General features: G+C 39.8%; 1 protein-coding gene across 14 annotated transcripts in view; it reads right to left on the reverse strand.

Moving 5' to 3' along the window:
* Positions 1-17,077, reverse strand: part of FN1 (fibronectin 1) — a 70,852-nt gene that overhangs the window by 26,530 nt on the left and 27,245 nt on the right. For 7 of the 14 annotated variants that reach the window (XM_043577740.1, XM_043577741.1, XM_043577749.1 and 4 more), the window contains exons 18-26: positions 16,270-16,464; positions 15,207-15,479; positions 13,619-13,885; positions 8,462-8,556; positions 6,621-6,789; positions 6,009-6,095; positions 4,569-4,760; positions 2,984-3,256; positions 1,678-1,860 (exon numbers count right to left, since the gene is read on the reverse strand). In XM_043577740.1, the coding sequence (XP_043433675.1) occupies positions 1,678-1,860; positions 2,984-3,256; positions 4,569-4,760; positions 6,009-6,095; positions 6,621-6,789; positions 8,462-8,556; positions 13,619-13,885; positions 15,207-15,479; positions 16,270-16,464 (1,734 nt within the window). The remainder of the gene's footprint in view (positions 1-1,677; positions 1,861-2,983; positions 3,257-4,568; positions 4,761-6,008; positions 6,096-6,620; positions 6,790-8,461; positions 8,557-13,618; positions 13,886-15,206; positions 15,480-16,269; positions 16,465-17,077) is intronic. The other 7 variants (XM_043577747.1, XM_043577753.1, XM_043577752.1 and 4 more) reach the window with 1 other exon arrangement.

A 17,077-nucleotide genomic window follows, 5' to 3' on the forward strand; every position in this document is an offset into this window, starting at 1 on the left:
ATGTAGGAACTTGTGAAACCATCACCAAATTCATAACAACGAAAGTACCCATTTCCCCCCAAAAGTTTGGTTTATAACCATCCCCATTTTACACAGGAGAAAACTGAGGTGCAGAAAAGTCATCTTGTTTGGTGTACTTACCCTAGATCATATAGGATTTGACCCAGACCAAGACCAGTGGTCTTAATAATTAACCTTTACTGGAAAAGAGTCCTATTCCATGAGGAAAGTGATTGGTTCCACCATATTGAAGGAAGAACAGACTACTTAAAAAATTACATACACATTCCTGAGTATCCTCTACTCTTAATTTTGAGGTCCCCAGAAAGGTACAGAGTAGGGTTTCTAACCTTTGAATTCCTACTCAGTAGACCTCATTCCCCTCCATACCATCTCCTCTTCAGCCTTTGTACAGAGGCCCCTGCAAGGTTTGGGAAAGCACCAGATGATAGAGCTGGATACTTGGACTCTACTTCCCTTATTCCTGCTTGCCCAGGGGCAATTGACTTAGCCACTAGAGACCTCGGTTTCTTCATCTGTAAAATTGGGTAATAATGGCTTCTCTGGGGGGCAGGGGGTGGGGGATGGCTACCTTGCAATCTAGAGCAGGATCTAAAATAAGATCTTAGAATGTGTGATGAACATGTGACCAGTCAGTGGGGCAGACAGTGGTCCTGAAGCAGGAGCTGTGTAATGAGCGATGCTGTAACTACTGACTCCAGAGTAATCCAGAACAGAAACAACAGCCCTGTTGATAGGCAGAACTAAGGATGTTCTCACCCTCAGCCATGAAATGAGAAGCCAAGACTATAGTCATGTTGAGCTGCCTTTCATTCTCTAAAATGTGTCTGCAACATAGAGGATATTTTCAGACCGTCATTTGGTAATATACCTAAATGTGAGCTCTTTCTTTCCTTACGTAGAAACCTATGCTATTCTCATGTGCTTATTTTACTATTATGGTGAAAATAATAAGAAGCAACATTTACAGGAAAAACAGCACCATGTTGCAGCTTCCTTCTATTTTCTTTAATAAACAATGTCTATTTCAAAAAGGTAGGATCCAGAAAGACACATAAATGGTTGCTGTTTATTTGAATGTTAGCTGTTTTCTGGGTCCTCAGCCTTCAGAGAAATCCTGCCAAAAGGTTCTTTCTGAAGTACCAATTACACTTCTGGCTCTTTCTTCAAAACAGCATCATCCCGATCTATCCTGGTAACATGTCACTGCTTCTGTGTTTTCAGAAGCTGGAGATTACCCACTGGCACTTTTTTTTTTTTTTTTTTTAATGAGAATAAAACAGATATGGTGACACTATTTTCAATCCTTATTGTTTCTCTCTCTGAACATCTAAATTTAGTCCTCTATTTTCTTTTGACATTCATTTATTTGTATGTGCTTATTTGGAAGCAGAATTTATTTGAAGTCTTCGAACTTCGCTGCTGGTGCTTTTCTACTGCGATCTTTAAAAAGTTGTGGATCTCAAAGATACATACATTAAAATAGTGACAAATGTGACATCTTTCAAAGTGTACAGAGTCACACATCACATTTGGGGTTTTGTTTGTAGTTTTGCTGTAGCTGTCTTGATCTTAGTTGCTCCTCCCTGAGAACCCGGAATTCTCTCCTCGTGCTCTAGCTTAGCATTTATGGAACAGATACAGTTGACTGCTTACTTGTTAAGACCACTGCGTTGTCTGAAGGAGAGATGGACAACTCCGCAACATCTTCCTCATTCTTGACAGGGGAGTAGCGCACCAGGAGGTTGGTCAATTCAATGGACGGAGGTGGGGCCCAGGTGACACGCATAGTGTCTGGACCGATATTGGTGAATCGCAGGTCAGTGGGAGGAGGCACAGCTGGTTTCAAATAAGAAGGAAGATAGAGTCAATGTCACTTTTAAAATGAAAGGTAACAAAAATTAGCTGGAAAGGTAAAACCAATAGTTCATGCATTAAGGAAATGAGTCAGAATCATGCAAACATTCTAATCTAAATCTGATCTAAATCATAGTGAACTACTGTTAAAAATAAAACACTACACACAGTACTGTTAGGCCTCTTTAACCTTTCTGCCATCAGTACATTTCAAAGAATACTTTTCATCTACTTTCAAACATGTTGATTTTAAGTACATTATTAACACCAGTGACAGTTATTTAATCCCAGGCTGAAGAGGCTGAAGTTGCCACACAGCAAAGAGAAACACAGCGGTACTTTTCAAACACATGCACACAGACGAAAAGACAAGAGGTCCTACATTTCCCCTGATGTGAGATGACTACAGCTACCGGCATCGCTACGATCCCACTCCGTGAGTTCTACCTACGAGTGCAAAGGGTTCATGCAGATTGGTTCTCAGCATGTTTCTTACCATGCAGGGCAGAGAACCTTCGGAATGTTGCATGCTTGGCCCCAGACTGGTTAAAGAGGAGTTTCTTTACCTAGCCATGGCAATGCAATCCACAGTGCCCCAAAGTTTCTTTTTCTCCTATGTCAAGATAACCCCCTTTCAACCCACCCTAAATTTGACTGGGTTTTTAAGTCCACTGCAAAGAAGGAACATGGTAGGGTTTATCAAGGAGTCGAAAGAAGAGCATAACGGCACATTCTATAAGTACCTCTCTCATAAACTGGTGCTCATTATCCGAGTTGGTATTCATGTGAGATACTTTGTAAAAACTCCAAGTCTGCAAATTCATTTAACCTTTGCCATTTTGTGTTCAACAGATCAGATCTCGCTAGCTTTCTACACATTTGTGGCTTAAATGAAAGTGTCTTTAAGACCACTTGCATATGCCTGCATCCAATCAGTGTAGCATATACATTCAATTCCTTCGCCCCGGGCCTCAATCCACCCTCTCTTTCTTAATCATTGGCAAATCGCTGGCTTTTCCCACGAAACATCCATATTTAACCAGAGTGACTGGTGGCAGCATGCAACACCGTCCACGTCTCAAACACAGAAGTTTTCAAAATTCACCCGTTTGCTGTGTCAGTGTAGTAGGGGCACTCTCTCCGCCATTAATGAGAGTGATAACGCTGATGTCATAGTCAATGCCCGGCTCCAGCCCTGTCACTGTGTAGTATCCTACTGAGGAGTCCACAAAATCTTCAAAAATAGGGATACCTTCTCCTGCCGCAACTACTGTGATGCGGTACCCAATAATGGTGGAAGAGTTTAGCGGGGTCCACCTCAGGCCGATGCTTGAATCGGTTATATCAACAAAGCTTAGGTCAGTGAGTTGGGGCACCTCTATTGAGTTACAAAGCAAAGAGGGGCAAAAGGAAAATAGAGGCAAAAAAGAGGAAAAAATAAAGCAGTGTACATCAGGTTACCAGTGGTAATAATTGATGGAATGTTAAAGCAATGATGGTAATATGCAATCTTTTCCAAATTTTCTGAAAAGACATCCTAATCATCATGAATAGTTTGCTTTCCTGGGAGAATAAGACAGGTTTACAATATTCTTTGGGATTTTCTTGCATTTTAGAAATGTCTCTAAATAGTAGAGTTTGAACGTCTCAGATTCCTAAAAATTATAGGCCTATTTAGGATGTCAAAACCATTCTTAGAACCTAGACATGATATCTGTAGTAAGTATCAACAATGCTGTTTTTTTTTTTTTAAATCCAAACTGTTTTAGTAGGAAAATAGAGCTTGCATGAAGAAGCTTAAAAAAAAAAAAAAACATCGGTGGGTTTTTCTTTCTTTTCCCATACAAAAACTCATGACAACATTATGGCCATAATGCTGATGCAGTATCATTGTATGGTGTGAAATGTGCCATTCAAAAGCACATTCAGGTGGAAGACAGACTTGAGTCCAATACTATTGCCAATATTTTGTTTAATTCATAATCAAAGTTATTTAATTAGCATTAGTAAAAGCATTCTACCAAACAGGGCAAAGGAGAACACCGCCTGTCCAATGCTTTCATTCGGTCACAATCCAATTTGGGGCAAATAAAAAACCTATCCCTAGATAGGTCTTTTCAGTGTTGTCGTTCAATCCACCAGAAAGAACACCCGAAGGTATGGCCTTTCTTTTTTTCTTCAGTTTTATGAAGGAAGGATTTGAAACTGCAAGACGAAGAATTGGACGTGTCAACCAAGTGCTAAGCCAATGCTCACATGTGGAGATAGGTACGATTGTACAGACAGCTGTTGAAAATGGATATGGACTGTAAAATCAGGGACAGATGTACCGATGGGATGCATTTACCATATTACTTTTAGCCTGTCAGTACAGAGGACAGACACATGACACTGTTTTAGTAATATTTCCACGTGAGCTGACAGTACAGAGTGAAGGCCATGGTTGCCACTCCATTACATACCCATCGCAACAAACAGCATCCCAGTGAAGCACAGAAAGTAAAGCGGTGTTAACAGCAAGCACTTGTCCAAATAGTTGCTTTGATTTCATGGTTTGGGAGAGTGTGGTTGGGAGGTCAGAACTAAATCCCAAATGTATCTGACACACTCAACCATCTGGGGATTAAGATATCAATCCCCACTCTCATCGAATCTGCCACTCTTAGGATAACTGCTTATTGTTCCATTACCTGGGATGATGGTATCAGAGATAGGGGCACTTTCCTTGTCATCTTTGACAGTGTAAACACTGACATTGTACTCCAAGCCAGGACTCAGGTTTTCAAAAGTGCAGGAACTCTGATCTGCATGGACCACTTCTTCCAAAGAATATCCCTGTTGGCCATTTGTAGGGGTGGTGGTAATTCTATAACCAGTAATGTCTAGAGAGGACAGAAAGGAGGAAGTTACTGCACAGAGCATTTGTGACCCAGCCTGAATCAAAGTAGACCCCAATGATGGACCCACAGAAGGGAATGGGGAAAGGACCCAGCATTTATTGAGGACTCTCCTGTTATTCAGTGCTGCAACAACCATTTGAGGCAGGTATTAATATCCTCAGTTTAAAGAAAATCTTGGAATGGGGGAGTGATTACCATAGGCTTGTCTGACTCCTAATCCAGATTCCTTTTACCACTATACCCTGCTTTGCCTTAACAGATCATCTTCAGGACAGGTGAGGAATCCTCCATTTTACCTGCTTAGTCTGGAATGGTTCTCAACCCTAAGCATATTCCCCAATATGGGCTCTCCTAATTTACAAGGTCTGAACCTATGGGATTTACAGGAAGGGAATAAGGAAAGGAGACAAAGTGAAAAACAAAAGTGGCTATACTTATATTGTATACAAAAAATGCTCACTGTGGAAGATGTGAGGAATCATAGAAACTGGGCAGTAAGAGTGTTGAGGGGGAAGAGAGAGACATTCAAATTCAAACAGTGATAATTAGAGATCCACAGGGACCAGACTAAATGAGAAAATATGTTTAAGTTAAACTTACTAAAGGGTGAGGAACAGGCTGGACACGAAAATGGTGTCTAGACAAGAAAGTCCAACTGGATGGAAATAAAGGTTTAGGTCATTACATTTGCTAGTGACCATCTAGACAGGCAGCCTAGACCATCCACAAAGACTAAATGTTAATGATCTGGTTTCAAACAAGCATACGACTTGCCAGCTTAAAGTTTCAAACTGGAGGTCATTTCTGTCTTCCATCACCTTTAGAGTTTTGTGGTGCCTCTCATGACAAAACATTTGTAAAACTTCATTGAATAGTATACTTAGAATCTCTAACAATAGACAAAAAGAAATTTCTGCAGTATGATTTCAGCCTTTTTTTTTTTCTGGCAATTTTGAGCACCACTGAGCAAAAGGTACCATCCAGAATGGTTTCTGTCAGCCCTCATGATGCCCTACAGCTTGATGAGGGTCTGCCTTGTTCACTTTCCTGTTATCTAAAGACACATGCAGTGAAACACGCTACATGTCACTCTGTGATGTACGCTCACATACTATATTTTTTATGGAAAGCTGGGTACTTATAATGTTGACCCTTTCTCTCAAAGTTTCCAACACCTTTGTCCTGTGACAGTACCACACAGACTTGCCCTTTGATACATCCCAGGCTTACCTGGAGTGGTGCTCCTCTCCCAGGACACTGTAAGCACACCGGTGTCGGGGTTTGCCTCCAGGTGCAGGTTTGTGGGTGGAGACAATGCTATGCAGAAAAAAGTTTAAGTTACAAGTTAAAGCTAACACCAAGCACTTGACCTGTGGAATGTTTCTTGCTGCCCTTTCCTTCTCTCCCTCCCCTCCCCTTCCCTTCCTTCTTTCCTCTTTCTTTTTTCTCTCTCCTCTTTCTCCCCCTCCCTCCTTCCATCCCTTCTTTTTAAGAATCAGTAAAAACATAATAGAAGCTATACTATGAAACCATGGTGGACAGCAATTCTCTGAGACCATTTTTTTTTTACAATTAACAATTTTGAAATACTATTGACATTCTTTCTGTCTTTCCAGTTCATAAATATTTTTGACATTAGAAAGAACAGTTCTGATGCCATGGAATATATGACAAGAGTTGAACTTGCTGCTCCAAATTTAGAAATAGCTAGTAAGATAAGGAGACATGGGATCTTCCTCTTACACCATCATCAGAAGCAAAAAGTGATACTGATATCAGTTACTTTTACAAATTGGAACAGTTTTAAAAGCTAAAAGAAAAGAGGCAAAGGACTCCTCTTACGTGTCACAACTTTCTTTACAATCGGTGTATCTCTCTCCTGCCCATCTCTCAGGACTGAGATGGTGTAAATGTATTCCACGCCTGGAGTCAGGCCAGACACGACGATGCTTCCTGACTCTGAAGTCACTTCTCGTGGTGCTTCCCCTCCCTGGCTTGGTCGTACACCCAGCTAGAAGAAGGAAAGCAAAATAAACACCAAGGGCAAATATTTCCAGAGCTAGGTTACTGCCGAGAGGTTTTGGTCATGCTTTGTATAATGTGAGCTTCTATGCACACTGCATGCTGTGCTTTTATTAGGGAATGAGTTGGCGCCTGCCTTTCGCTCTATTAGATTCTCCAACTGGAAGCTCCCTGGACTGGGGGCGCAAGGTGGGAGAGGTATCTTCCCAAACTGCATTACATTGGCTTGTAATGGAAGTCTCTGGAGAAATGTCATTACATAAGGTTTTGCTTGATAAATAATCTCCTGATATAAACCAGAAGTACACAGAGGCTTGGGGCAACATGGCAACTCATTTCTATTTTCTTTTTTGTCTTTTTATTATTTATTTATTTATTTATTTATTTATTTTTTGAGAGAGAGAGAGAGAGAGAGAGAGAGAGTGCAAGCAGGGAAGGGGCAGAGAGAGAGGGAGACACAGAATCTGAAACAGGCTCCAGGCTCTGAGCTGTCGGCACAGAGCCTGACGCATGGCTCGAACATACGGCCGGTGAGATCATGGCGTGAGCCGAAGTCAGATGTTTAACTGACTGAGCCACCCAGGTGCCCCTCTATTTTCTTTTTTGCTGGAAGAAATCCTCTAGCACTCTTTTTAATGAGTTATGAACATTCAATGTAAAGGTTAGTAGAGCCTTTAACATTTTGTACTTCAGAAACATTTCTTTTGAAGAAGTATGTTCATAGCTTAAACTGCAGGACAATATATTACAAAAGAAGAATTAAAATAAATGTGCCCATAATTTTCAATTTTTTAATATTTTATTTCAAAACCTAGGCAATACCGTATCATCAAACAGTGTTCTACTCTAGAGACGTCCTTTGTAGGTTACAAGGCTTCTGAAAGTCAGAATGACACGATTAAGGAGAATTTGAAAGGTAATCTTCAAAAACCGCTTCTCTATATTTAAGTAGCATAATCATCAATATGGCTATTTGCATATTTCAAAAAAGAAGTGACCTTTGGTGTATTTTTTTAAACAAGCTGTCATTGGGCTTTAGTCTTGATTTCCAATTATAATAAATATTTCTCTCCCTATACTCTAAATGCCAAAGAAAGGAATTCTTTTAAACATATTCATTTGTATTCATCACTTTCCTAATATCATTACTTTAAAGAACATGAATCCAGATATCTACAGGGAAGACCTTAATCTTAACTTCTATTAAGAAATTCACCCAAGGGGCTTTGAACAAGTTGAGATGAAATGATTGGATGAAAATGTGATTTTTAAGTGACTCTGACTTTAATTGGTCTCTCTAAATGGGTTTTTGTGAACTTGTTGACACCCATTTAGAACAACACAACAAATGGCGTTTCCTTATATATTTTAAAATGCAGTCCCCTGGGGGAAAGGATGGAGAAAATCAGATAACAACAACAGTTCCATACTAATGTTTTATCCTTTTGCGAAGCACTTCCACAGCCTCAGTCCATCCTTCCAGAAATCCAGTGAGGCCACAGTAATGTTATACCTGGACAATGCGGTCAGAGAGGCACAGACAGAAGCAGCGAATAAAACCCAGGTCTCCTGACTCCCAAATATCCTGTTTCTACCACATTCAGAAACATAAGGCCACTTCAGGGCTGTCTCACAAGAGGTTAGGGATATCTGCAATTTACCTTAAAACCAATCCTTGGAGCAGGTGTCCATGTGATCACAATGGTGGTCTCAGTGACCTCTGTGTTGTAAGGTGGAACAGAGCCGAGAGGCTGCCCTGTGAAATAGAATCAATGCATGTGTTCAATGTGCTGGAATCACAGACTACTGCACAGAATGCACGTAGCAATTTTTGTTTTTGTTTTGTTTTTGTTTTTTTCAGAGAAAGAGAGAGCGAGAGTGGGGAGAGGGGCAGAGAGAGAGAGAGAACCTCAAGCAGGCTCCACACCCAGCACAGACCCCAATGCAGGTTCAATCCCACAACCCTGGGATCGTGACCCAAACCGAATTCGAGTCATCTGCTCAACCGACTGAGCCACCCAAGCACCCCAGTAACAAGTACTTTTATGGAGAACCTCTGTTTACTCAGCTAGTGGATCCTGAATGTAACACCCTCACTGGGTGAGAATTTGGAGTAGGTCAGCGCTTCTCAGTCTTTTCTGTGCCACACAAGTTGTCTGACACCTGGCTAAAATGCAGGTTCTGACTCGGTAGGACCAACATGGGGCTAGAAGTTTGCATTTCTGGAATGCTGATGCTAAGTCCATGCATCGTACTTGAGTGACAAAGAGCTAAGTGACAAAGAAGACACTTTCAAGTCCTTTCAGTCTATGATTTGTGTCTTTTCATCAAGTTTGGGATTTGAGTTTTAGGACAATTAATTTCCCTGGAGAATCCCATTTGAAATATGAAACTGACCACAAATTGATTATCATTCTGCTTTTTAAATCATTAATTTGAGAACAATAGTTAAATTACAGATGAGATCTGAAAATAGCTTTAAGTTGAATTATTCCATAATTATGGTCGATTATTTTTGGTTGCAATAAGAAATGCCACATGAAAGTTAAACAAAATCTGTCACTATAGACACACTTAAAAATTCTAAAGGTTCCTTAAATATGTGATTACCCATTTAGGATAATCAGACTGAAAAAATTTAGTACTCTGCCACTGAAATTAAGAATTATAACAAAAGTTAATTTTGCGTCTCCTAACATCCTAACCTCACTGTTATTTCTCTTAATAAAAATATTACTTTAAAAAGAAAAAAACAGAAAAGAGGAGTGCCTGGGTGGCTCAGTTGGTTAAGCGACTGACTCTTGATTTCGGCTCTGGTTATGATCTCATCGTTTGTGAGATCAAGCCCTGGACTGGGCACTGCACTGAGTGTGGAGCCTGCTTGGAATTCTCTCTCTCCCTCTCTCTCTGCCCCTCCCCCCTTCACATGCACACTCTCTCTTTCTGTCTCCCAAAATAAATAAACATTAAACAAATTTAAAAACAAGAAGAGAAAGGATGAAAGAGTGTGTGTACACAAACTTAAGACAGACATTTTCGGGGTACCAGGGTGGCTCAGTTGGTTAAGTGTTTGACTCTTGGTTTTGGCTCAGGTCATGATCTCACGACCTGAGTCATGAGATCAACTCATGAGTTCGATGAGTTCACAACTTCATGAGTTCACAAGTTCGAACCCCACATTGAGCTCTGTGCCAACAGCACAGAGCCTGCTTGGGATTCTCTCTCTTGCTCTTTCTCTGCCCCTCCCCACCTCGCACTGTCTCTATCTGTAAATAAATAAATAAATAAATAAATAAATAGACTTAAAAAAAGAAGATAGACATTTTCAACAGTCCTATGAATCTTACTACAGATTTAGAATCTCTAAAATATAATCGGCTGATCAACTAAACCTTGTAATAAGGAAATGAGCATTTTAATAACTGGCTGCTATGGGAAATGTGAGGTCTCAAAAGCCAAGACATTTGAACAGGGCAAGTGTCAAATTCAAGGGTTTCAAGTGTGTTGCCAGCTCAGATCACGTGTTTGGTGTCTTCATAATTCCTTCTTTTTTATGTACCAACCAAATTCTGTGCCCACTGGGGGAAACAACTATTAAATGCATTTATGCTAAATTGTGAATGGCTGGTGAGACAGTTATCCCCCAGAGGCACACACATGGAAATTAAAAGTCTCAAGACCCCACTCACTACTCAGCTCCAGTCATTCATCTTCCCTGTGATCACATGGGAATTCAGGCACCATTGCAATTCTTCCTTCCCCCCGCCTCCCCAGTCTGGACTTTAATGTGTGATTTTAAAAACTGTTTTGAAAATACTGTGTGGGGGAAAAATAAAATATGTGTGTGGGCTACTTTGTAATTACTTACTCTAATGGCCAAATTGAAGTTCTACTGGTTTAGTGAGCTGTTTCCTAACTATGTTATTATTTCAAGGGTGTTTTGGGGGGAACCAGGATGGGTAATCCATGGTGCCTTCCCAGAGACTCTGAAATCATACACCACTTGGCTGCTGCTGACTTTGACAAAATGCTGTGGCCAGCCCTGAGTGACCATGTTAATGGCCACCAAAAAAAAAAAATTCAGAAAGCAAGCAGCTTCTTGTACTGAACATCTGTGAAAGCCACAACTTTTTCACAAATTACATTCTTTTCAACTGTCTTGGGCTTCAAGACTGGGTGTTTTCTACTGATTGAGCCAGCCAGCTAGAATCTTCCTAAGTTTAAGATGATGCTCTCTGCCTGGGAAGACCATTACAGGAAAGTCTCCAAACCACAAACCCACAAACTGATGTCAAACAAAGGATGTGACTGTAGTATGAATTATGGGTTCTGGCAGGTCATACATGAAGAATAGCCTAGCTGTTAAAGAAATAAAATTTGCCCTATTTATAAAGGAATAAGCTGTATTTTCCCCAGAAACAGCCCCCCACCCCCCACCTTCACATTTGCTTTTAAGAATTTGGCACAAGTTGTAAAATCCAGAAAAGTTCTTCCCAGAATTAAGCTTGGTAAGACAGTAAAAAGCTACAGAAACTTACAGCAATTTCAAAAATATGCAAGCCCTACTGATGTTTATAGCCTCAGAGAGTTCTCCAAGTTCAAATGAAGTTGTGGAACTCCCTACTTAAGTAGGTTTATTTAAATTGAAGCTTGGTTGAACTGTTTTCGTTCTCATTCTTCCCTCAATCATCTATTCAGTGAATATTTTTTGAAAGCGTGCTGTGTGCAAGGCACTATGTTAACCTTTATCTAATAAAATTAGTTTTGACTATCAGTACTTCCCTTAACTCAAATATAATTTTATTTTATATAAATATACTGTGCAGAGAATAAAAATAACATGTCCAATATATCAAAGTCTCCAAATAGTCTACACTGACCTGCCATACTCTACTTAATTACTGTTAGTACCAGTGAAAATGGTTTTTCTTTCGTGGTCACTCAGTCCAACCAAAGAAACTACACAAAATATGTATCATGTTAAGGAGTGAAAAAGTAAAAATGATAATTTGTAGAATCATATGTGGTCAGAAAAAGGCTAAATCTACTGAAATCTCCATTCTAATTCATGAAGGGCATCTGTAAGAAATAGATATTTACAAGAAATATAAAACACTGGTTTCGTATTAATGGATTCTAGAGTATCTTAGTAACATGTAACATAAAATAGCAAAATTTAAAGGTTAACTTACAAATAAAAAGACTTCACTTGCTTACAATTAGTAGTTACTTAAGAAAAAGACTCCACTAACAAAAATCATACACCAAATTTAAATGGAATTAAATTTTTGGTAAATTATGAATTCCTACAGGAAAATGAATTTTCTTTGGGAAGTAAATTCCATAGTTATTTACAACTAAACTTATATTCACTTTTTGAATGCTTATTAACGTCTGTATTTTTAAAAGCTTTTAGAAAAATGTAAACTAGTTGATAGTTGTAATATATGTCAAAAAGTGTTACGTGCTTCTGTAACTGAAAAGGTCGATTTAAAAATAACCAATAAAGCTAGAAATTAGGGGTCTCATAATTCTTTGTAATATAAATGAGAATGTTTTTAATAGAAATCAGTTTATGAATATAGGTCTTTATTGTGATGTAGATACATAGGAGATTTAAGGCCACTTCCTATAAAAGGTTAAATAAAAAAGGATAGATGTGACCAAAAATTGTCAGTATTTTCTTTCTTATTAAGAACTCTTGAAGTGGAACTTCAAGAGTAATTTAAGAAAGATAAAAGGAAAAAAAAAAGTTACTCTGTTCCTCAGAAATACTTTGATCTGCTGCAGTCTCATAAAGAAATAATTTCCTGGGGCACCTGGGTGGCTCAGATGGTTAAGCATCGACTCAGCTCAGGTCATGATCTCATGGCTCATGAGTTTGAGCCCCACATTGGGCTCTGTGCTGACAGCTCAGAGCCTGGAGTCTGCTTTGGATTCTGTGTCTCCCTCTCTCTCTGCCCCTCCCCTGCTCGTGCTCTGTCTCTGTCTCTCAAAAATAAGTAAACATTACAAAAATTAAAAAAAAAAAAAAAAAGAAAAATCATTTCCTTATCTTCTTGGTCTGTTGGTTTCCATAGTTGGTAAATGTTTTTATTCTACATTTACTGCTATCATTCAACACCCAGAATATTAGGATGTAGACATAGGTGCTATTTCCTTGCCTTAAGTAGGATTTGGTAAATTCATTTAATACAATAGCATTCAATTTTCAAATAACTAGGTGCTTTAAACTGTGTTACTCAAAGTGGTTTCAGAGGAAAGAAGAAGCTTGGCAACATTTGTAGTTTAACATGCTGCTACCTTCATCAAGAAAATCTTGCTTCGAAAAATAATCAACTGAACTGAATGGTGTGTTTCATGATTTATATTATGGCACAAGCTCCTTATTGTCCAATAAGAAACAATTCATGGTTCAAATAGCTGGTCCATGACCACATTTTGAGTAGCACTGGTTTAAATCTTCCTTTTTTTTTTTAAGTTTATTTATTTGTTTTGAGAGAGAGAGAGAGAGAGAGAGAGAAAGAGCAGAGCAGGGGAGGGGAGGGGCAGAGAGGGAAAGAGAGGGAGAGAGAATCCCAAGCAGACTCCTCACTGTCAGTGCAGAGTCCGATGTGGGGCTCAAACCCACGAATTGTGAGATCATGACCTGAGCAGAAACCAAGAGTTGGAAGCTCAACCGACTGAACCACCCAGGCGCCCCTTATACTGAGGTTTTTTAAGTTAACTTTTTAAAAGTGGGATGAAGAACAGAGAATGCAAATAAAGGTAAAAGAACCCATGACATCACTAAGAAAAGAGGGTAAACTTTGGCTTACGGGTGGTAAAGACGCCAGTGGCTTTGGGGCTCTGTTGGTTGCCTTTGACAGCCATGAGGGTTGCAGTATACTCAGAGGCAGGCTGCAGATTCCTCAGCGGGTACTGGGAGGCAGAGGGCCCTATGTTGTACTGCTTGGGCTGGCCTCCCCGGGTCAGGGCCACGGTCAGTCGGTACCCGGCTATGCGGGCCCGAGGTGGAGTCCAGGTCACGATGACAGTGGAGTCAGTTTCGTTGGTAAATCGGAGGTTAGTGGGAGCATCCAATTCTAGAAAGAAAAGATAAAACACATCAAGAAATATTTGAACCTTGGTAATGATCATACTGAAACTTAAAAGCCCAGCTGAATTTTCTAAAGATTTCTCAAGGTTGAAACTAAGCAAAAGTCAAAACCTTGGAAATGTTGAGCCATTAAGAAATGGAGTGCTACACAGAACTTTGCAAAACTGTGTCAGTCATGAGAAATTGCTGCTTTTTTTTTTCTTTTTTTGCTTGACTTTGATCCTGAGGAAGGTCTAATTTTCCATCCTGACTTTCCCATCACCCTCTGAAATTGTACTAACATTATAGAGATAGCATTAAAAATACAAAAACGAAAACACTTGTGAAGGCTACAATTAGACTCTGCTCTGAGCCAAACAGGTTAAGAAATGAGAGACAAGCCCACTAAAATGAGGGCAAGACATAACCTCTACAAGGAACAGAAACAGTATTCTCTGCATTTATTGAATGACTAGTCCTTTGCTAGAGAAATAAAAGTAGTTTTCCCATGATTCCTATCAGGTAATAATTATAACATATACATCAGAATCATGGTAAGACACTGGTGAGTGTGCACTATCAGAAAGAATCACACACATTGTGAGTTTCCTTGAGTATGATTACTAGCGGTTTCCCTGCAGTAATTTAAAATGCTTTTCAGATGAAGGGAATGCTTAGGAGATAGTCAAGGATAATCACTGAAAGAATGGGACATAGAGCCAAAATGCCATTACATCATTGTAGATCTAGCTCCATTACTTCCTAACTCTGGAACTTTACAAATTGCAGAAATTTTTAAGAGCTTCAATTCCTTCATGAATCCAATGAGGATAATAAGACCTTCCTCATTAGATCCAAAAGAGTATTAAATATAAGGACAATGCTTGTAAAGAACTGAGCAGAGGACCTGGCACTTAATAAGCAATGTTTCAAGCAATCACTATTCGTAAGTAATTCTCTCATAGAAGGGTTAAGAGCATACATTTCAAGTTTGACGGAGACAAATGTAGTTATAAAAAATATACTCAGGTTTGCAATCCATGTGTCTATTAGCAAAGAAAATTAGGTTCTCTGAAGTTGTCCTCTCTCAGTGCCATTACGTGGGTGCATGAATTTGGGGCACGGGTTACCATTTAGCATGATGGAGTGGGTCTCAGTTTTGCTTTCAGGTGTGATGTGCTTTACGTCCACTCTGCATTTCCTTATCCACTGGGTATTTCCCTATTTCTAACCATAAACCTAGGAGTAAATGGTTTGCTGCACATGCACCACAGATTGGGAATGAGGGTGGAGGATTCGGGGTGGAGATGGAGGAGAGCAGAACATACTGGTCGTCTGTTCTGCCGTCAGAGGCTTGCTCTCCCTCCCTTGGTTCACAGCGAAGACTTTGAAGTGATAGGTGACCCCGGGGGACAATCCGGTGACCTCCGCAAAGGTGTTCCTGCTAATGGGCAGCCTCTGTCCGTGCTCCCCAGGCAAGTTGACGGGGATCACGTCCACACGGTAACCCGTCACGGGGCTCTCAGGGGGTGTCCACATGATGGTGATCTTGACGTCAGTCACTTCCACAAACTGCAGGTCCTTGGGAGGGGGAACTTTATCTAACAGACAAGAGCCAACTGGTCAGTCACAATTCCTACTGAAGACTATTGTTTTTTTGTTTTTTTTTTAAAAGCCAATTTCCTAGATGTATATAAGGAAATTCACAGGGGTTCTCATTCCAAACTAATGCCAAGTTTTGTCTCTTAACTAGAAAATATGAATTTTTTCTTATATTTTCATGGTTCTGACATACTGCTTACATAGAACATTTGAAGTTTTTATCTAAAATATGTAGGTAAACCGAAGAGTTTCCAACATATTAAGTGTCCTATCAAGTAGGTTAAAATAAACATGCAAAAAATACAGTACAATACAATGCAATACAATAATACAATAATAAAATAAAATAAACCCTTATTGTGACAACAGAAAAAAATGTGGTTTGTATTTTACTGAACCATTTTATAGTATTTCAAAGGAATAGAGAAAGTGAGCCTTAAGTTTCTAGAGAAAAATGTGAAGACACTAAGGTGTCAGTTTTTATTCGGAAAGGCCAATAGCCAGCTTTGATAAGTCAGTTAATAGTGTGGACATTTCAGTCATATTTCTTAAGTTTAGGGATAAACTAATCTATAAGATCACTTGCATGGAGGAAATGTTGACAGAGACGAAGCAACCCTCCCACAGAAACAACTATTCTTTCATCTAACCTTTCTGGTCCTCCCTAGCAGGCTAAGGAAATGAACACAGTCCAAGGATAGTTTTATTTCTCCAACAAAAGAGCGGTTAGTCGTGTTTCCTCGTTAAGCCCTAAGAGATACAATGCCATAAGAAGTGACTTTAAGTTACCTGAACGCGGGACACCAGTGGTTTCTTGCTGGATGAAAACAGGAGTACTTTCTTGATTTTCTTCCACAGCGTAGATCGTGATGTTATACTGAACTCCAGGTTGCAAGTCACTGAGGGTGACGGAGTTGGCGGTTTCAGGAAGGTTAAGTTCTGTGCTACTACCTTCTACTGATGGCGAGTACACTATTCTGTATCCTGCAGATTCAAGGGGGAAACGTTAGCCACACTGTTTTATGAAACAGAGGTTTCGTAAGTCGTAAATCTCTTATCAGAAAAACGCTTAGCATCTTGCTTGATTAGTTAAGAACCAGAGATGTTGCCACTTCTCATAAGGACTATTCAGTACAAAGGTAAAACAAGAGCAGCCGTGCAAACCTTTTTAAATAATAAATATCATCCTTGAAGACCTAATATCCTTAATAAATGTCTGTTAGAGATGCCATGAGGTGAAAATACTCATGTTAAAATGATTTCTTCTCTTTGAGCTCCGAGCACTGAAAGCAATTAGTGAACTACCTTGAGCGCAGATTGTCTAGCACTGTCTCTTTCGGAAACTTTAGAGGCAGCTGAGTCACTTAATGAGCTAAGAAGGCAACTGAGCTACCTCTTTAAGAATAAGTCTTAGAATGAGGTTTTCAGAAAAATTAACCCTCTTCGGCCTCAGAAATGCCTGGTTAAATAAGTCCATGAGCTGGCTTTAGAAATTGTGTGTGTTGGGGAGCCTGGGTGGCTCAGTCGGTTGAGCATCCAACTTCAGCCTGGGTCATGATCTCGCAGCTGACGAGTTTGAGCCCCGCGTCGGGCTCTG

Source organism: Prionailurus bengalensis, chromosome C1 (assembly GCF_016509475.1).
Source record: "Prionailurus bengalensis isolate Pbe53 chromosome C1, Fcat_Pben_1.1_paternal_pri, whole genome shotgun sequence".
NCBI classification, from domain to species: domain Eukaryota; kingdom Metazoa; phylum Chordata; class Mammalia; order Carnivora; family Felidae; genus Prionailurus; species Prionailurus bengalensis.